The sequence below is a fragment of the Danio aesculapii genome, chromosome 21, assembly GCF_903798145.1.
Source record: "Danio aesculapii chromosome 21, fDanAes4.1, whole genome shotgun sequence".
In the NCBI taxonomy this organism is placed as follows: domain Eukaryota; kingdom Metazoa; phylum Chordata; class Actinopteri; order Cypriniformes; family Danionidae; genus Danio; species Danio aesculapii.
The window spans coordinates 7,433,629-7,456,395 of NC_079455.1; the positions used below are offsets into that span (position 1 = coordinate 7,433,629).

Consider the following 22,767-nt stretch of genomic DNA (forward strand, 5'->3'; position numbering starts at 1 on the left):
AATAAAACTTACTGTTGTTAAAATATAAGTATTTTAGGTAAGATTTTGGAAAATTGAATGTTAAATTCAATGTGAATGTTAATCACTGCACTATTTAACATTTGCACATTTAAAGTTTGCACATATTCATTGCACTGATTCATTTATTTGAACTGTACATACCCACTGCACATGGACATTTGTAATTTTGTTTATCTGTCTGCACACTTCTGCTATTAATAGCATCCTGTACATATATTCATTTATTGTAAATCTGTTCATAGCTAATACAACCTGTATATAATGTTGATAGTACATCCATCTGTAAATATTACCATAATTTCTCTATAACTGCACTTTATAACTTATACCTGTATCCTGCACTTGCTGCTATTGCACTGCTGGTTAGACCTAAACTGCATTTCGTAGCCTTGTACTTGTACATGTGTAATGACAATAAAGTTGAATCTAATCTAATCTAAATGACCAATCCATGTTGATTTGGCAAAAAGCTAGCTACTGTATTCAATTGGAATAATATTCAGAGTGTAATATACTACTCTTATTTTTTTTGTCCTTAAAATAGCAAAAGTGGATTCAGAAATGGCCTGAATGCTTTTGCGCCCTGCGCTTTAGACCTAAATTGTTAAAATAGAGCCCATACTCTTACTGGCAGCATAGGTAAGAAGGTTAAACGACCTCCTTTTTGTTGAGCTCAGGAACACCTAAGAAAAAATGAAGAGGATGAAGTAGTATTCAGAACATACACTTTAACTCTCAATACATTTTTTTTGGCAAGTAATGGTACTTTTTCTTGAGTTTATTTATTTTAAACTTTTTTTTACAACTGGTTTATTAACAAACCATATAAAAACAACTTTACAAAAGATGCCATGAAGACATTGCACACATTTTTATGACTATTGTCACATTTTTCCTTTATCATTAAAAATAAAAGAGTCCCGAGTTAATTTGTCATAAATGCCAGTGCATAGTGTTCATTTTACAGGTATGTCTTTTTTAATGAGATCGCAACTCTTACCCCACAGTGGGCTTTTGAAAGCATAAACCCCCCTGAACACCACAGGACTAGGTGATGTAAAGCGGTAGTTTGTTGCAGGCTTTTTTCACCAGTGCAGTCATAGTTTGCATCAGCAATTGTTTAAGCAGCGGGAGAAATTCCATCCACAGAGCTTTTTCGGGGCGGGGGTTCTAGCAATGCTCTGCATGTCTGCATCAGGCCTGTGGTTGCTCGTCATGCACTGCACTCATGCACTCATGCAGGTGTATTTATAGCCCGAAGATTCACCAAGTGAAAAGGTCACAGACCGTAACTGTCCTCCACTTTCTCTTAATCTCCAGCCTGAGTAAACCGTAGTGGTTTTACGCCGTTCTTTTTGCTCTTTTTGAATGCTTGTGGTCAGGTTTATACGAAGAGCCGTGCCATTTGGAGTTTGGAGGGTTCGTCAGCAGCATTTTTTTTTATCACCGTTCACCTTTTATGGAACTGAGTCACATTGTTCTCATGCCTACAGAGCGAGAGTTTGGAATTACAGTTTTCTAGGCCTTTTTGAATGGGTTTAACTGGGACATTAGTCTTTCAGCACCGTAGGGCTTCTGAACTGTAACTGCTGATCTCATCTTCTTTCTGTAAGTCAGATAGAGTAAATAAAGATCAGCATAACCTAGTTTTGTCCTCGGAGAACCAACTGCTGCTTTTCAGATTGAAATAAAAGTGTGTTAATTGTCAGCATGTTTGTTAGTGTGTTACACAGTCGAAGACAAATTAAAAGCCCTTAATGTAAATTTACTATAGACCCTTTTCAAATTTACGGGCATCTCAGCAGTGGAAGTCAGCATAGTTGGGTGAACTTAGAGCGCAGTGAATGGGAGAGTACAACAAATATTGTTTACAATCCTATTTGCTGGAATAATAAAAGAAAAACTCCACGATGGTGTTATAAAGACTTTCAGAAAAAGTAAAAAAAATCGTGTGAGAATGATAACGGCAGCCAGAAGAGAGAACAACGTCAAAATAACTGTTCTGCCCCCATACACTCTGCATTACAAATGCCTCACATTAAGTTGTAAGTAGTTTTTTTGTAATTTGATGCAGAGATGATATAATATACATACAAATGTAAATGCATATACACTACCTGACAAAAGTCTTGTTGTTGATCCCAGTTGTTAGAGCAACAACTAATAACGTCTAGTTGATCATTTGGAAAAGTGGCAGAAGGTTCTTTTTTTTTTCTCATGAATTATCTGGTGAACTGCATCCCAGTCATCACAAATACTGCAGGAGACCTACTGGAACCCAGGAATGGCCAGCTTAGTCACCAGACATGTACATTATTAAGCATGTCTGGGGTAAGATGAAGGAGGAGGCATTGAAGATGAATCCAAAGAACCTTGATGAACTCTGGGAGTCCTGCAGGAACGCTTCCTTTGCCATTCCAGATGACTTTATTAATAAGTTGTTTGAGTCATTGCAGAGATGTATGTATGCAGTCATCCAAGCTCATGGGAGTCATAAACAATATTAATTCTTTTCCCACTGCACCATGACTTTATATTCTATACTGTACATTATTTTTGTTAAGTGACGAGACTTTTGTCTAAGCAAAGTCAGACCTTACTATCCTAATTAAATAATTAAAAATCAAGGCATGATCATATTTTATTTTGGTAAAATAAGTGTAATCTAGAGGCCTTTGCCTTTCACATGAGCCACTTCTGATACCAAATGATCAACTAGAAGCCAAGGTATTATTTGTTGTTCCTAAAACTTGGATAGGCAACAAGACTTTTGTCAGGTATTGTAAATGTTCATACATTTAAAAAAAAAATTGAAATATTAATTTAAGATTTAAGATGCTGATGATGATGTTAAACGCATCATAACAGTTTTGCGAAATGGGTCCATTATATTTTTTTCTTAAGGAAAATGTCTTCTTTCTTTTAGTTTGTCTAATGGCTAGTTAACCTTTTAAATCACACTTTACAAGTGTCTCGCAAAATAAGTAGTCAAATATTATGAACTTCATAAAACAATTATGCTTAAACTGTGTTGAAAATATTTCTTGGCTTTTTGCCTGAACTTCAGTACTAAAAACGAACATGGAATCAGTCAAACAAACAACAACAACAACAAAACATTAAATGTGTAATATCTGATGCACATTTTTGAACATACATTACATTTTGCCTTTTAAATCCTAAATTAAAACTAGTCTGAAGTAAAGTTGTTAATACAGGAAATCTGAAAATTATCAAAAACATAAGAGAGGGTTTGACAGTTTAATCATTCTAACATGTTGTTTGATCTACTTGATTACAAAGTGTAGAAATGGGCTCCATATTTATCAAAAATCTTGTCATTTCCCTTTTACTATATTACTATATATATATATATATATATATATATATATATATATATATATATATATATATATATATATATATATATATATATATACACCCTCGTTCTGTGGAGGGTGCTCGGGGAGTATGGGGTCAGAGGCGATCTGTTGAGGGCCGTCTCGTCCCTGTATGAACAGAGTAGGAGTCTGGTTTGTTTCCAGTGCATGTTGGACTCTGGCAGGGCTGCCCCTTGTCACCAATTCTGTTTATAATTTTTATGGACAGCATTTAGAGGCGCAGCTTTGGGCTGGAGGGGGTCCAGTTCGGGGAACACAGGATTTCATCTCTGTTATTCGCAGACGATGTTGTTCTGTTGGCTTCATCAAACATGGACCTTCAACATGCACTGAGGCGGTTTGCTGCCGAGTGTGACACAGCTGGGATGAGAATAAGCACCTCCAAGTCTGAGGCCATGGTGCTCCACTGAAAAAAGGTGGTTTGCCATCTCCAGGTTGGAGGAAAGTCCTTACCCCAAGTGGAGTTTAAGTATCTCAGGGTTTGTTCACAAGTGAGGGAAGGATGGAACGTGACATTGACAGGCGGATTGGTGCAGCAGCAGCAGTAATGCAGTCGATGTACCGGTATGTTGTGGTAAAGAAGGAGCTGAGCCGAAAGGCAACGCTCTCGATTTATCGGTCAGTCTATGTTCCTACTCTCACCTATGGTCATGAGCTTTGGGTCATGACCGAAAGGACAAGATCTCGGATACAAGTGGCCGAAATGAGTTTCCTTCGAAGGGTGGCAGGGCGCACTCTTATGGATAGGGTGAGGAGCTGAGGTGGCTCGGGCATCTGTTTCGGATGCCTCCAGGACGTCTACCTAGGGATCCAGGCAATATAAAATTTACTATTTATTTACAATTTACTATACAGTTGAAGTCAAAATCATTAGCCCCCCTTTAAACTTTTTTTTCTTTTTTAAATATTTCCCAACTGATGTTTAACAGAGCAAGAAAATTCAGTATGTCTGATAATATTTGTTCTTCTGGAGAAAGTCTTCTTTGCTTTATTTTGGGAAGAATAAAAGCAGTTTTTTATTTGTATTTTTTTTAAATAAACATTTTAAGGTCAAAAATATTAGCCCCTTTAAGCTATATATTTTTTTCAATTGTCTACAGAACAACCATCGTTATACAATAACTTGCCCAATTACCCTAACCTGCCTAGTTAACCTAATTAACCTAGTTAAGCCTTTAAATGTCACTTTAAGTTGAATACTAGAATCGTGAAAAATATCTAGTAAAATATTATTTACTTTCATCTTGGCAGAGATAAAATAAATCAGTTTATAGAAATGAGTTATTAAAATTATTATGTTTAGAAATGTGTTGAAGTAAATCTGGGGGAAAATGGGAGAAAAAATAAACAGGGGGCTAATAATTCTGACTTCAATATATATTTTACTTTAATCAATTGACTACAAGATGATCTTTGAGTCTCTTTCCATTTTAAAGCAATAACACACTCCACCTGGAGTAAAACCTATTAGTTTGTGTTTGTGTGTATTCACTGCCAAATTTAAAGAAATAGTTTAGCCAAAAAAGTTATATAATTCTTTCCATTTACTAGCAGTACAAAACCTTAATTTTTAGTATTTACTACTGAATTTAATAAATTCCAAAGAAGCGTCTAACTTTTTAAATTTTTCTAATTTTTGTCTTCAACTACAGCAGCAGTACTTGATAACTTTGAGGACAGTAGAATACCACAATTTCCTAATATGCAGTAAGTTACTGTAAAGGTTTTAAAATGACCCACAATGACCAATGTTTATTGCAATAGTGAATGTATGCGGTAGTCTACTGGGCGGTTTTGCAATAAATTACTGTAAAATTGCGGCAAAGTCTATCAGTCTAGCTTTTATATTAAATAATATTTTGATTATTTCGGGATTTTGAATGACTTGCTGTATTGTCTGTTTCCACAACTACTGTACAACTACTACTAATAATAATAATCATCACAATCGTCACTGCTTTTACTATTGATCTCTTTACAAATAAATTGATTTGTCATTGAAAATAAGTATAGATGCCGTTTATAAAGATCAAACAAATATATCTACAATATGTTACAGACCATGCGGCGAAAGTCTCTCACAAGGCTTTTGAAAAGGGGACAGTTACCGTTTTTTGACTGAGAGCCAAGAAACGGCCTCTGAAGCAGCTCTTGAACATTATTGACTCTCTCTGGCTGTACACCTGCCTAAATGCGTTTGTCAAAGACACATTAATAGGATGAGAGCGGTACTTAAGATTGCGCCTGAACGGGGAAAGAGCCTCCCAGATTGGAGGGAATCATATGTCAGTGTCTTCTCGCCTTCTTATAGCCTGGTTTGGACTTTTTTTTTTTTGAGTGACACAACTAGGGCATGGAGACCCTCATGTTGTGGAGAATGCAGATTTTTAATCTCTGCAGGGAAGCTTTTCTGGGTCCACAAGGTCTGTGTGATATATCGTAACTTAATACATGGTTGTATTTCAGTACTCAGAAGCCCTTTGACAATTTTTGATCTAGATAATACCTTATTATTATTATTATTATTATTTTAAAAGGGTGATGAAACCTCCCTCTTTCGGTTAAAGTCTAACTCGTAATTTTTTCAAAAAATGCTATGAGATGGGCGTGGAGCACTGTGAGCAGAGGGAAGACTGGGCATGGCTGGCAGAGCAGGGGAAAAAGAGTGGAGCGAACAACTGTTGTCAGTTGACCCACAAAATGAGACAAACCGTGAGGAGACCCATGATTTTATAGTTTACTAAGTTAAAATGCAAAGAAATAAACAGTAAGTAATTTAATGCCCTGCTACACATTATTCGTAATAACCACAATTCGTTATATCATTATAAAGATAATCATGTTTATATAAACACTATAAATGAGGAGGACTCTCCTCCTCAATCCCCATGCAGACACAGTGGATAGCCTATAGCAGTGCAGCAGGTCTCTTGCCCTGTCTATTCCAACCATTAGCCCAGCCGGTAATCTGGAGGATTTTAGGCATATTGCGAACACAGCAGCATTGATACTGGCAACATGTCTGAATGGTAACGAACTCCACTGTTAAAAGACAAAGTCCGCCATTCTCTGATTCTCATGGTCATGGAAATAAACACATGCAAGTAGGCATGGACTGGTATAAGATTCTGACAGTATGATAAACTTGGATAAAACTATCAGGGGTTCACTGTATTGGGATTACTGCTCTAAAATATATTATTTTTAATGTTTGAGTAAAAAACAATAACCTTTTCCCCTTTGGACAAAATATATTTTATTTTAGGAAACATTTAAAACAATTAAACCAGTAGCTTTTGATGTGGAGGCTCTATTTCTGCTGGAGATACTGTTGCCCTAAAAAATCTAAATGGCGGTAAACCTTGAAGCCGATTATCATCCTATTCCTACATACAACCTGTGCCGTGAGCAGACTTGGTCTCACTCAGTCATTAGGTCTCTCAGCTTAGCAGGTCTGCTTTGCCTTTGGAAAGCCTGTGCTCTCATGAATAATTAAGAAGCATAATGAAAAGAATAATAATGAGAAACCGACGTGTCATCACTCCACTAGCAGATTCACGCTACGTCACCGATTTTGATCTCGCCCCAAAAATGATTTTTTACCCTGAAGGGGAAATCAGCTGACAAAGCTCACAATTATCCACAAATATTTCAGTTTTTTTTGTTTGACTTAGTAAGTGGAAAAACTGAATGCTTTACTAGCAAGAAAACAGTTAAACAGACCATCTGCAGTGCGAGGATATTGAACAAGCCTCCTCCAATCGGCCTCTTTACTTTCCTTTTCTTTTTTTGTGGAGTAAGGAAATGGTGGAAACTCACTCCAATGTAGACATCCATTAGCCTACATATTTAATTTTGTTTGTTAAGTGCAAAGATTTGTTACAAAACTATTTCTAAATTCAATTCTAATTTCCAGCAAACTAATAAATGAGCAATAATAATGAAGTGTGATTAAAAAACTGAGAAATTACAATTGCGCTGGTCTGAAAATAGCAACACATCGCGGCAAACATGTCTTGCACTTTATTGCGCCGGGTGTATGATAGAGCCCCACGACTTTTGATTAAAAAAAAAAAATATATATATATATATATATATATATATATATATATATATATATATATATATATATATATATATATATATATATATATATATATATATATATATATCTTTCGTTGCAGAAGATATATATATATATATACACTGGCGATCAAAATTAGAGAACGATTTATAAATAATTGAACAATTCTGAAATAATTTCATCTTCACTGCTCAACAGTTGAAGGAGTTTTTGTCCCGTCTATACCATGCTACCAGAACACCTTTTAACCAAAATAACTAAAGCATTTTAACAAAAACCATTATTTTGCAGAAAACACACTGATCAAAATTAGAGAACACTTTCAGATACCTCCCAGTTATTGGTCTTAATCTGGCACCTGGTTGTAATTTCCATGATTATCTGTCAACCCCTATTTAACTATCAGCCTAACTTTCAGTTTCACTGATTCTGCAATGTGGTGGGCCGTTCTAAAGTGACTGAAAGCCTCCGGCAGCAGGTTGTCCAGATGAAAGCCAAAGGGATGACCCTATCAGCAATAGCAAGACAGGTTGGTCATTCCAAATCTGTGATTTCAAGAATATTGAATCTTTACAACATCACAAACTCATTCAAGTCCCCCAAGAAGGCTGGTCGTCCACGGAAGACAAATACAAGAGAGGACAGGATACTGCGGAGGATCTCAATGGGCAATCGTTTCCACACTGCAGCTGGAATTGCTCTCCAGTTCAGCGCTAAACGGGGTAAAGATCGGTCTCGTCATACAGTGTCTCGAAGTTTAAGAGAATTTGGACTCAAAGTCCACTCTGCAGTGACCAAACCTCTCATAAGCAGAAAGAATCAAAAGGCTAGACTAAGCTTTGCTGAGGTGCATGTTGTGTAGACAGAGGACAGAGCACAACTGGTCCAAAGTTCAATTCAGTGATGAAAGCAAGCTTAATTTATTTGGGTTTGATGGGAAACATTATGTTCGGCGACAAAGACTGAACCAAAAGTGTGTAAAGAAGTTAGTGAAAAGTGGAGGAAGTGTCATGGTTTGGGGTATGTTTTCTGCAGCAGGAGTTAAGTCTCTTATACAGCTAAGTGGCAAAGTGAATGCAAATGTTTATCAGAACCTTCTTCAACAACATATGGTTCCTTCCATTCATCACCCTATCAGCCAGCAGTTTTCATGCAGGACAATGCTCCATGTCACACAGCAAAATGGGTAAAGCAGTTCCTTGAAACTGAAAACATTGAAATAATGACATGGCCTGCCCAGAGTCCTGAACTCAACCCAATAGAGAACCTCTGGAAAATCCTTGGTGACAAAGTTATGGTCAAGAAACCCACTACAGTAACAGAACTGTGGAGAAGACTGAAAGAACAGTGGACCAAAATCACACCAGAGCAGTGTGAGGGACTAGTGCTGTTCTGCGGCTGTCCTGTGGCCGCAAATGTGCTTAAGTCATTCAGAGCAGAGGCCTGTACACTTTCTACTAATTGCTGACTGTCGTAACCTTCAGAAAATTTTGTTGTAATCTCTTTCCATGCTACAGTCATTGTTGATCTCTAATTTTGATCAGTGTGTTTTCTGCAAAATAATGGTTTATGTGGAAATGTCTTCGTTAATTTGGGGAAAAGGTGTTCTGGTAGCATGGTATAGATGGGACAAAAACTCCTTCAACTGTTGAGCAGTGAAGATGAAATTATTTCAGAATTGTTCAATTATTTATAAATTGTTCTCTAATTTTGATCGCCAGTGTATATATATATTTTTTTATTTATTTTAATTTTTTTTTATTGGTGTTAAACAAGACAATACATCACTGTATACAATAAAAAGATATATATTTAAATAAATAAATAGATTTCATTTAAATACAATACCGATGAGATTAGGTAAAGTGAATTGTTTAATGTGTGGTTTAGTTGAAAACTGCAATTTTACATTTTTCGTTTGTTTAAAAGAGGCTCATCACATCAGTCTATATTATATTTTATTTTACATTTATTTGTAAACCTGGTGCATTTTAAAATGCATTTCACTTCTTGTTCTTGCTTTATCCCTCAAAATAGTAATCAAATTACATTTTAATCAGTTATGGCCTTTGATTTATTTATTTATTTTATGTAGAGTGAAAATGCTAAGGGCAACACGGTGGCGCAGTAGGTAGTGCTGTCGCCTCACAGCAAGAAGGTCGCTGGTTCCAGCCTTGGCTGGGTCAGTTGGTGTTTCTGTGTGGAGTTTGCATGTTCTCCCCACATTCGAAAATTCAAAATAAAAGACCATTCAGTCTCTGATAATAAGTAAAACGGAAATAAATAATGATTTACTGTGCAGCGGTCTGTGGCCGGGGATTGGGGATCACTAGTTTATAAGTATGGTTGTTGTTGTTGTTGTTAGTGTATGTTTAATGGTTAAAAGTTAATGGTTGTATTGAGTTTTTGTTGAATTTTTACACAATGATTCATCAAAAATATTCAGTTTCAAACTCTTATGACTTTTTTACCTATCAAACATTGTAAGAGAAACCTTGAAAAACATTTTATGGAGACATTTAGGCTTTTATTAGAACAAAGAATCAGTGCAAACGAAATGTCAAAAGAGACTGTGAGCTGTATTTACAATATGAAGTAATATGATGTGAGGTTATGAAGTCTGGTATTCTCTCTTATCCTGCTAAAAGCTGGTCAGACCATTTGAATCTCAAATATGGAAATGAATCACTTTTGTGAACTGGATCAACAGGTTCATTGACAAGATCTGAGCACTTCTTCTGTCATGAAGAAGTTTTAAGGATAAGTGTCTTTTAATAAGGCTGGAAAGGATTTTTGTATAAACACCATCTTATTTCGATTATTATGCCAGGGACGATGCGGTAATTTCACTTCTAGCTGAATTGTTCCTCGTTTTATTCTGGTTTCATCACATGTTCTTTGATCGGATGATCAGGAAAGTTTCACCTGAGAGTATCCAAAGCAGAAACCTTTTCTATACCGATACGAATAAAACAATTACAAATTACAGAACTTGCTTGTGTGTCATCCTTTTGATATAAATATGACAACATTTTTTTGTTACTGAATTCCATGGAGGTGTAGCTCATTGCGATTACTATGATTTACTTCCTCTTTGGAGTTACAATCCCATTGTTCTTTTGGCGTGAACCTTGACTTTGATTCATTGCTCCTAGTTCCTCTTTGATTCATAATGGGTCTTTATATCATAGCCTAAGGAATGCTCATCATGTGACACATTTCAAAACAACCTCAGTGGCTAAAGCTATTCTTGCTTGAGGTTAGAATATGTGGTTATGAAATACCAAGTGTAAAACTTTTCAATAATGAAAAGGAGGGCAAGGCTGTTCCACAGGAAGAGATTTGATCTTTCATAAAATACATATTCTTAATGTATAATAAATTAATAGGTGTCAATTGTGTTTACGATTTGAGATTTTGTTTATATTAGCATTTCTATGCCTTGTAGAAATGAGTTGAAATATGTGCCAATCCAAGGAGGAGGGCTTTCCCTTCAGAGTCTTGGTTCCTTCTTCCGGTGTACTTTGAAATCTTAGGGAGATTTCTTTCTGACTTTCAAATTTATTGAGGGATTTGTAAGGTAAATGTTTCAGAAACATTCTGCTTTTGAGGACTTTCATTATGTAGTATGCACAATCATTTGTAAATGTATCACTGCTAGTAATCCAAAGTAAAATGATCCCAGAACTGAACCTTGTTGCACCCCATGCACATCTTTCACTTTGCTTGTATGATTAATCACCAAATGACCATTTTATTTTACTGTTTAATGTTTCCACCAGTCACAGTGGCCTATTTTGCACTGTCACCTAGGGTTGCACGAATTACCGGTAATATGGTAGTATCGTGATACTATGGCCCCTAAATACTGGCGGTGCCACTGTAGTTTGTAAACAGTAGTATCATTGTCATTAACAGTCTATCTACAATAAGTAATGTTGCACGTGGAAAAGTCACTAAAATGCTCACACGTTTGTGCAACAATAAACCATTTTATTTTAACTGTCTGTGGATCCCTTTAAGGCTCAATTTACACTAGTATGTTTTAGTTTTAAAACGACGTTTTAGAATGAAAACGGTCCGCATCCTCATTGGCGTTTCTGAACATCTCTCCGTCCACACTATAAAGCTGAAGGCGCACATCACGTGACCACACACACACACACACTCTGTCATGCACTGCAACGATGAGAGCTGTGCACGTTGGACTGTTCATCAAGGATCTACCGCTGGATCTAATCTCACTATATTTGTTAAACGTGGTATTGAATTCATCTTGGCCTAATGACATATTCCCCGACTTTGGTCTTTTGAATTACTTGTTCTCAGGTAACGTGTTTTGGCTAAGCGCAAAGATAAGTTTATATATTAATTAATGTAACCGCATACCCTGATTCCGCATATTGACTGATTGTTTGCCTGTATTTCCTTTGTTGTATAAATTCATTGTACGTTATACTTTTATAATGGCCATTATTGATTTTTAAACCTGATATTCAGAGAAAGTTTTGTATTTTTCAATGAAAATGAAAAGAGGCAGTAATGCTATCGGCTCCGTCATAAATATGCATACAGTAAAAATGATGGTCATATAAATATGTAGTTACATGATGCCTCAACATTTTTGGTGTCTGCTAAATTGTTAATATCAAAATAAAAATAGACATTTCCTTTATGTTTTCATTTTATTGTCAAGAAAGTGAAACAGCATAGCCAGGGTGATATGAATGAGGTTAGAAAGTACACTGTTCCCTTTGAAGATTTACCCGACGTGTCCTCGGGAGTTTGTTTTCCATATCAAACTTGCGAAGTCTGAACCCAAGGAGAGGATGCAAGACTGAACTGTGTGTAGACTACTTAATATTGAGGAAAAAGCCCTCAAAACGCAAATGTCTGCAGCCCCGCCTCCGTTTGCAGATGTCTCTGTTTTCCCCCATCCACACTGAGACGAAGCTGCAGTGTTTTAAAATGAAAACGGCCTCTTCAGCGTTTCCAAAAAGCTTAGTTTTCAGAGCTTAAAAAGTCCGGCGTGGTGTGTACGGATGGCGTAACCATACCAAAACGTATGCATTTTAATACTAAAACGTATTCGTTTAAATGAGGCTCAAGGTTGCAAAAACTGTGTAGAATTCACCCCTTTTATGGTAGCCTATTGCACGTTTTCTGGCGTTTCAGTTCGAACGCACATCTGAATTGGTACATTTCTGTTCCTGTCAATATGATTTAGTAGCTAAAACAATCGCAACAATCTCGTAAAAAGACTCACAAAGTGAAAATTTGAATAGCTGATAAGACCAAAAAAAAACAAAAAAAAAAACAATAGATGACAAACCCAAAAGAGCAACAGGAAAAATTGAAACTATTTTTGAACACATCATATAGCCTAGTTCTGTTGGAAAAATACTCTTTTTGTAACAAATTTTGCAAAGTATAATTAGTATCTTTATTTTAATGTATTTTTTGTTGGTCAGTTATCTACTAAATAGTTTAGGTGAAGTGATGTGCAAATACTTTTTTTTTTCAATAACAAGGGAAAAGCCTATTTTAACCAGGGCTTGACATTAACACCCGCCAAATGCAGGTAGATTTCAACTGTGGCGGGTTAGACAGCCGCTCTCACTAGCCACTTTGGCTGGTTGAAAATAATTTTTTAAATGTAGTTTTATTAAAAGCAGGTTTGACAATAATTGCCCAACATGCAGCAAATGTGATGTTAACAAATGTATGTTTTTCGGTATGTTTTTCTCTTGCCTTCTTTTACTTAGTTATTTTTGTTACTATGGTTTAATTATCATTTTTTTTACAAAAACATTGCTTTAATAGGAGTTTAACTCCCCATTTATGTGTAGTTAACTGGTGATCTGGGATCTTTAGTCACGACAGATTACTGTGCATAGTTTAAGATATGGCAATAATTAAAAATTTTTTAAAGGAAAATTTTGTTGAATAAAAGTGCATGTATACAGCTTGTTTCGACACATTATTTAAAAATTGTGAATAAGAAATAATTATTTATTTATTTTTGGTGTGGTCAGAGATAGATTTAGTAAGTCCTTGGTGTTAAGCCCTAAAAGGCAAGTGAAATAAAAAATAATCAATGCGACACTATGAAAACACAATCCATTTGCTCATGTTCATTGAGCAAGATCATACACAACACACACAAAAGTGAAATGCATGAGGAGGCATTTGGACATAACACAAAATCTAAATCAAGTAATTTAAGCATGTCAAAGTCAAATTTATGCAAATAAAATATATTTTCCCAACAACAAAATTGTGGCAAGTGATCAAAAAAGATAACGCCAAGCCCTGATTATAACATAAAATATAGTATTTCTGACTATTTTCTTTATGATTTACAGTATCACAATACTACTTGGTATTACGATACTTCAGCTGTTATAGTATCGTAGCATGAATTAATGTTATCGTGACAACCCTACTGTCACCTCACACAAGGTTGCTGGTCCAAGTCCTGGCTGGATCAGTTGACAATTCTGTGTAGAGTTGGCATGTTCTCCCCGTGTTCACGTGGGTTTCCTCAGCGTGCTCCGGTTTCCCCCACAGTCCAAAGACATGCTCTGTAGGTGAATTGGGCAAACTAAATTAGCTGTAGTGTATGAGTGAGAGTGTATGGGTATTTTCCACTACTGGATTGCGGCTGGATCGGCATTAGCCACATAAAACATATGCCGGAATAGTTGGCGGTTTATTCGCTCTGGCGACCTACGATGAATCAGAGACTAAGCTGAAGAAAAATGAATGAATGTTAGTTGCATACACTAGTTTAAGTTACATTATTAGGACTTTTAGCATAATCTTAAAGGATTAGTTCACACAAAAATTTTAATTCTGTGTAAACATTTTATAAAACTGCTTTTGGGGACCTTTAATATGAAGTATGCACACAACAATTTATAAATGTATCACTGGTAGTAATAGAAAGTAAAAGTGATCCCAGAACTGAACCTTGTTGTACCCCATGTACTTCTTTCATTTTCTCTTTTCTTATATCATTCTAATCCCCCTTTGTTCACTTTCAAAACACAACTACAGATATTTTCAATTATATCCAAGAGATTTCTTATCCTCCATAGACCACCAATGAATCTGAGACTTTTTAAACCTGCAAAAAAGAACCAAAAACATTATACACAATATATGACTTCAGCGGTTCAACTATAATCATACAAAGCTCCATGAACACTTTTGCATATTTTTTTCTAAAAAATGACTTTATTCTTCTAAATCATGTCATTCAATTTAATTAATCTCTATTTCTATAGCGCTTTTACAATGTAGATTTTATCAAAGCAGCTTCACATAGAAGTTCTAGAAAATTGAAACGGTGTCAGTTCAGTTTTCAGAGTTGAAGTTTAGTTCAGTTCAGTTTAGATTCAATTTCACTGCTGGAAGTCCAAACACTGAAGAGCAAATCCGTCGATGCACAGCTCCACAAGTCCAAAATCAAGCAAGCCAGTGGCGACAGTGATGAGGCACAAACTTCACCAATTGATGAAAATGAAGGAAAAAACCTCGAGATGAAATCAACAGAGTTACTACGGACCATACAGCAATGTGCTATTAGAGTCTGCAGCATAACACACAAGCGTCATATTCACAATAGTAAACATATTCACTTGATTACAGTTCAACCACTGAACTCACAGCTAGTGTCTTGAGACCACCGATGTATATGAAGGATTACCGAAGGATATGAAGGATTATGGAGCTCTGTAGAATATCTTATTTTATGTTCTGAAGATGAATCTCAGGGGACTGAAATGACATAAAGGTGAATAATTATTAATAGAATTTCTATTTTTGCGTAAATTAATCCTTTAAAGAGCCCCTATTTTGCATTAAAAATGGTCATATTTTGGTTTTGGGGGTCTCCAACAACATGCTGATATGTGTGCAAGGTCAAAAAACACTTTCATTGTCTTATAATATGCATTTATTTTTACCTAATTATCCCAGTTACTCCCATATAAATCGTTCAGCGATTCATTTGTTCTCAAACCGCTCCTGAGCCTGAAGCTAATCTGCGCTGATTGGACCGATGACCCAGTCTGTTGCAATTGGTTGACTGCATTCAGCACGAGACTACAGTATGAAGTACCACGACTACAGTACGAACCCACCACGACTACAGTATGAAGTAGCAGAAAGTGTGAGAGCCCAATGCAGGAATGCAATAAAGCAGTGCAGTTAAAAACCAGCTTATTACTCTACTCTTAACCCTAACCCCAAGTAATAACAACGACACACATTCAGTGTTAAACCACACTGTGGCAAAAGGTGAACTATTTTGAAAATTGACCGCGCCGCACGTGTGAGGAACAGCTGATAGTAGCTAAAGCAACAAACAGCAGAGGATCACTAGCTCGGAAGCGCATTTAAATAAAGGAAGAACAATGCGTCACGTTTTTAATGTGATTTTGGACGCGATATGTGAACAGCCCCATACAGATTTAACATGAGAGATACAGTACAAGGACTCATCTATAATAGATACGTGATTACAACTTATAACACACAATTAAACACATATTTTGCAAACTACCCAAAATGAGGAAACAATTTTAATGACACTTACACGTTATGATCCGGAGGAAGAAGACACTGGTCCATATGAACTGTAAAAGTCCCTGTCAAAGTCTGACAAAGTCCCATAGTCTCTGCTGCTCCTTCAATAGCAAACGGCAGGCGAATCGCGCGTTGCAGCATAGGTTATTGTATCAAAAATCAGAAAGATGACAGGAACAAACACAGCACATGGTTGGCTATACTGTGGTGTTGTTGTGAAAATGAACTTTAACCCTTTATTCCCCTCTGCCGAATTCCATCTGTCAGTGATCGTCAGCGCGTCATGAGCTAGTGTGTGGAGGGAAAGTGCATGCACATTTTACCGGAACTGGAAGTACATATTTGGTGATGTACCGTATCGACATGAATGCAATCAAACAAAAGATCCGAACCCAACTCGACTCTGTGTCAACTGATTCGCTAAAGAATTAATAGTTTTAAACTTGCTGCACTTTTAGATTTAAACCTCAGCTGGATGTTTTCATTCACTTAGAGCTGTGTTACACACTGCATGGAAGCTCATTTTCAAAATCCCATAATAGGGGCTCTTTAAACTGTTCGGATTCTACTACTCAAACTCGGTCCTGGAGGTCCGGTGTCATGCAGATTTTAGCTCCAACTTGCCTCAACACACCTGCAAGGATGTTTCTAGAAAGCCTATTAAGAGCTTGATTAGCTAGCCCAGGTGTGTCCGATTGGAGTTGGAGCTAAAATCTGCAGAACACCGGACCTCCAGGACCGAGTTTGAGTAGTGGAATCAGAACAGTTTAAAGAGCCCCTATTATGGGTTTTTGAAAATTGAGAACCCCTGTACTATATGATTAACATGTATAGAATAGTGTGGTCCACTGTATCAAAATGTAGGCTTGTTATTTAAAGCTATTTTTATGTCTGCAGGCGCTCTGACTGAATGCTACGATGAGCTAGGGAACCGCTACCAGCTGCCCGTCTACTGCCTCTCCCCTCCTGTCAACATGATTGAGGAAAAAAGTGAGTCGGAGACCATTGAGGTCCCAGAAGCTCCAGCCAGCGAGGGCCAGGAATGCCAGTTGCGCCTACGTCTCTCTACAGGCAGAGATCTGCGCCTGGCGGTCCGCACCAGCGATAGCGTCCAGCAGATGAAGCGGCGTCTGCAAACCCAGGAAGGCGTAGCGGCCACCAGCCAGCGCTGGTTCTTCTCAGGCCGACCGCTCACCGACAAGATGAAGCTGGAAGAACTGAAGATCTCAAGAGACTATGTCGTCCAGGTGATCGTCAGCCAACCTCCCACAACCCCGCCACTGCCGCAGAACCCGACTCCAGTGGAAAATTAAGGGGGTGCTAACCGACACGCCAATTGAAGATGGTGTGCGTAGGTTGCTAGATCTCTTCAATTTGGGATTGGCTGTCTAGAACATCTCTAGAGGCTTCCCTCTCAAACACTCACTGCCTTCGAGCTCTTCTAAAGGAGTTTTTTGGTTAAAAGCCTCAGGTCTAAAACAAACTGGAGCCCTGAATTGACCAATATAGGTTGAATGAGTTTGGTATTGGCAAGGGAAACTTAATAATGCTTTGTTATTTTCAAGATGAAGAAGTTATTCTTCTTATTCTGTTCTGTTTTTGTGATGAGACCATATGTCTGCAAGGCAGACCAAAAGTGCGGACCTGCCCGTGTCTCTCAGAATTCTGAAACTGAGCGACACTGAGGAACTTTTTTTGGCTTTCAGCAACAGGAGGCTCACTTGTTGGATCGTTTTCGTAATTTTCGATTTATTAGAGACTCCGTAACCAAAAATAAATTACGATTTTTAAGAAGAGGAGGCCTGTTACATGTTGCAAAAACAATGCCGGTTTTGTTCCCCTGACCTTTCCCTCCATCTTTGATCCTTGTTGTTCTTCAGATAACCTTTTGATTTAAACAGCGTTCATTTAACTCTTTATTTCAAAAGAGAAAAGTTTTTCCCAGTCTGAGATGTTAGTACATCTGCTCATTTTGGAACATGTGCTTAAAGCCAAGCTCGTGGTCATCACATTTTCCCGATAGCTTTCAATTCAGAGATTCTGATCGATATCCTCACATATTTGACTTTCTCACTCCCTGTCAAACCGTCTGCGCACAAGTGTGAAATTAGTACGGAAGGAAGATTTCAGCCATTACCTGCGCGACCGTTCGGATTCTTTGTAAATCGAGGCACTTTTAAGAATTTATTCAGCTCTGCGAGGTTGCCATGGCGCTGTGCTTTGCCTCACGCATCCCAAGGATATATAAGGGTGATGTGGGGGTAATGGTGTAATGAGGGTTTCTATACGCGTGAATGGGGAAGCAATGAGCAAGTGATTTAATTGGAGAAGAATTTGCAATGGCTGGATATTTCTACACCACTGTGTATGGGAGGACAAATATGGATTGTGAGGACACACAGCATTGTTGTGTTCACACGTAGAATGTTTAGGTGTCATCTCTGAATGTAGCTCACTAAGGACATTCTCATAATGTACTCTATATACATGTTGTGTTTATTTGATTTAGTTTTGGCCTTTGTGTTGAGAGGAACAGCGAACTCGATGAGCCAGATTTGAATGAGCAGCACAGCTCAGTATGTAGTAGCATGTGTGCTAACCGCTAGCCCACGACTTAAGTGTTTTTAAATGGATTTAGCGTCCTGTTGAAAGAGAATTTCAAAAAACTTGCATATTTTAATGATACAGAATGCGTTTTTAATTAAAAAATGATGAAACATTTGTACACTTCAGTATTGTTGTGTCTGATTTTGTTAACATATTGTTGTATTAACAAAATATTTCATGCATAACTAACCAGTCTATTCTTTTATTGAAGAAAACCTAGCAAAACATTTTAAGAAAGAAGCGGTTCAAAGCCATGTGTATATGTGTTTTTCTATTTATTTATGGTCTGTTGAAATTCTTGTTTCTGATTGGCTGGAAGGTGTGCAACAAAATTCCAGTCAATTTTGATGACAGTAAAAAATGAATGCGCTACCATCAAACATAAGTAGTAACTCAGTGATAGTTGGCAGGGCCATTCATCTGTGTAAACCCTGAGACCGCTGTGTGTCAAATCACCAACCAACTCACCAATATCCTCAAATATTTGTGAGGAGCTAGCTAACACATGTTACTATGAGCTATTAGATATGCCCATGTCATTTACATGCGCACAAACAGAATCTCTCCTGCGCACTCCCTCTTAAGGCTGGTATATACTTCTGCGTTGAGTGATTGGAATCTGCCTTGTGCGTAGCTTTGTATTTATACTTCTGCACGCTGTCCGTGTTCAACTTTTCAACAAAATTCAACTTTTACGACTAATAATAACAATATATATAATACATCTATTATGACTAATAATAACAATACATATATATAATACATATATTATGACTAATCATAACAATACATATAATACATCTATTATGACTAATAATAATAATACATATATATAATACATATATTATGACTAATAATAACAATACATATAATACATATATTATGACTAATAATAACAATACATATATATAATACATATATTATGACTAATAATAACAATACATATATATAATACATATATTATGACTAATAATAACAATACATATATATAATACATATATTATGACTAATAATAACAATACATATATATAATACATATATTATGACTAATCATAACAATACATATATACACTGGCGATCAAAATTAGAGAACAATTTATAAATAATTGAACAATTCTGAAATAATTTCATCTTCACTGCTCAACAGTTGAAGGAGTTTTTGTCCCATCTATACCATGCTACCAGAACACCTTTTCCCCAAATTAACGAAGACATTTCCACATAAACCATTATTTTGCAGAAAACACACTGATCAAAATTAGAGATCAACAATGACTGTAGCATGGAAAGAGATTACAACAAAATTTTCTGAAGGTTACGACAGTCAGCAATTAGTAGAAAGTGTACAGGCCTCTGCTCTGAATGACTTAAGCACATTTGCGGCCACAGGACAGCCGCAGAACAGCACTAGTCCCTCACACTGCTCTGGTGTGATTTTGGTCCACTGTTCTTTCAGTCTTCTCCACAGTTCTGTGACTGTAGTGGGTTTCTTGACCATAACTTTGTCACCAAGGATTTTCCAGAGGTTCTCTATTGGGTTGAGTTCAGGACTCTGGGCAGGCCATGTCATTATTTCAATGTTTTCAGTTTCAAGGAACTGCTTTACCCATTTTGCTGTGTGACATGGAGCATTGTCCTGCATGAAAACTGCTGGCTGATAGGGTGATGAACGCAGGGAAGGAACCATATGTTGTTGAAGAAGGTTCTGATAAACATTTGCATTCACTTTGCCACTTAGCTGTATAAGAGACTTAACTCCTGCTGCAGAAAACATACCCCAAACCATGACACTTCCTCCACTTTTCACTAACTTCTTTACACACTTTTGGTTCAGTCTTTGTCGCCGAACATAATGTTTCCCATCAAACCCAAATAAATTAAGCTTGCTTTCATCACTGAATTGAACTTTGGACCAGTTGTGCTCTGTCCTCTGTCTACACAACATGCACCTCAGCAAAGCTTAGTCTAGCCTTTTGATTCTTTCTGCTTATGAGAGGTTTGGTCACTGCAGAGTGGACTTTGAGTCCAAATTCTCTTAAACTTCGAGACACTGTATGACGAGACCGATCTTTACCCCGTTTAGCGCTGAACTGGAGAGCAATTCCAGCTGCAGTGTGGAAACGATTGCCCATTGAGATCCTCCGCAGTATCCTGTCCTCTCTTGTATTTGTCTTCCGTGGACGACCAGCCTTCTTGGGGGACTTGAATGAGTTTGTGATGTTGTAAAGATTCAATATTCTTGAAATCACAGATTTGGAATGACCAACCTGTCTTGCTATTGCTGATAGGGTCATCCCTTTGGCTTTCATCTGGACAACCTGCTGCCGGAGGCTTTCAGTCACTTTAGAACGGCCCACCACATTGCAGAATCAGTGAAACTGAAAGTTAGGCTGATAGTTAAATAGGGGTTGACAGATAATCATGGAAATTACAACCAGGTGCCAGATTAAGACCAATAACTGGGAGGTATCTGAAAGTGTTCTCTAATTTTGATCAGTGTGTTTTCTGCAAAATAATGGTTTTTGTTAAAATGCTTTAGTTATTTTGGTTAAAAGGTGTTCTGGTAGCATGGTATAGACGGGACAAAAACTCCTTCAACTGTTGAGCAGTGAAGATGAAATTATTTCAGAATTGTTCAATTATTTATAAATCGTTCTCTAATTTTGATCGCCAGTGTATAATACATATATTATGACTAATCATAACAATACATATATATAATACATATATTATGACTAATAATAACAATACATATATATAATACATATATTATGACTAATAATAACAATACATATATATAATACATATATTATGACTAATAATAACAATACATATAATACATATATTATGACTAATACTAACAATACATATAATACATATATTATGACTAATAATAACAATAATACATATATTTACACTTAATAATTCGATTAGATATATTTTTTGATATTGTCGATCATTGTTACTGATGATAATATTATCAAATATCCCAGCCTGATCTCACGATTCAACACAATTATTTTACATACTGTCAGAAATGTGCCGAATTCATACCAATTCATTCAGTTTTGCTCATATAAAAATGGACAATTTTATAAAGGAGGTACTCATCTCATTGGTCGAACCATTTTTAACGCGGTGTGTCAAACTAAACAAAACAAGAGTCTGAGTTAACACATGACCTTTTGCGCGTTTGTCACATTGGCGTCCTTTAGTTTAGTCACAATAAGTCGATATATTATATAGAAAACTAAAACTATTAAATAAAATACAACAAATTTGGATTATGTGACTATATTGATAACGCGATAAACTTAATTAGACTAATACCAACAGGAATACACTTATTTACAATTAATATTTCGATTAGATATTATTTTATATTGTCGATCATTGTTGCTGAAGGTAATATCATCAAATATCCCAGCTCGATCGTCCCACCTCGATTATTGTTGCTGAAGGTAATATAGTCAAATATCCCAGCTTGAAAATAAGTGGATATATTATATAAAAACTGTTTGTGTATTCATTTCTTTAAATAAAATACAACATATTTGGATTGTGACTATATTGATAACGTGATGATCTTAATTCGACTAATACCAACAGGAATACACTTATTTACATTTAATATTTCGATTAGATATTATTTTATATTGTCGATCATAGTTACTGAAGGTAATATCGTCAAATATCCCAGCTCGATCTCATCAGAAAACACACCTATTTTATGTATTGATTTTGTTCATATGATAACGTACAAATCTTAAGGGAGGCATGTCGCCAAACTCCACCCCCAACCCTACCCCTCATAGGCAGATGAACAAATCGTAATGAATTATATGAATTGCATCGTACAAATTAATACAATTAAAAAAAAAATCTAAAAGCTAACATGAGATTACGTTAAATATCCACATCACATTCAGCAGGTTTGGAGAGCTATTAAGTGCAAGCGTATTTTTATATATATATATATATATATAGCTAATATTTTATATTCGGTGGGTACAAGATTTGTCTTGGGTTTCTGAGCAGACATGTTTCGCCACATGTGAGCAC

General features: G+C 36.5%; 1 protein-coding gene across 1 annotated transcript in view; it reads left to right on the top strand.

Moving 5' to 3' along the window:
- The window catches only part of ubtd2 (ubiquitin domain containing 2), a 61,908-nt gene extending 43,085 nt beyond the window's left edge, over window positions 1-18,823 (top strand). The window contains exon 3 of the mRNA XM_056446537.1: window positions 16,996-18,823. Coding sequence (XP_056302512.1) covers window positions 16,996-17,411 — 416 coding nt within the window. The 3' untranslated portion in view covers window positions 17,412-18,823. The remainder of the gene's footprint in view (window positions 1-16,995) is intronic.
- Window positions 18,824-22,767: the final 3,944 nt, after the last annotated feature.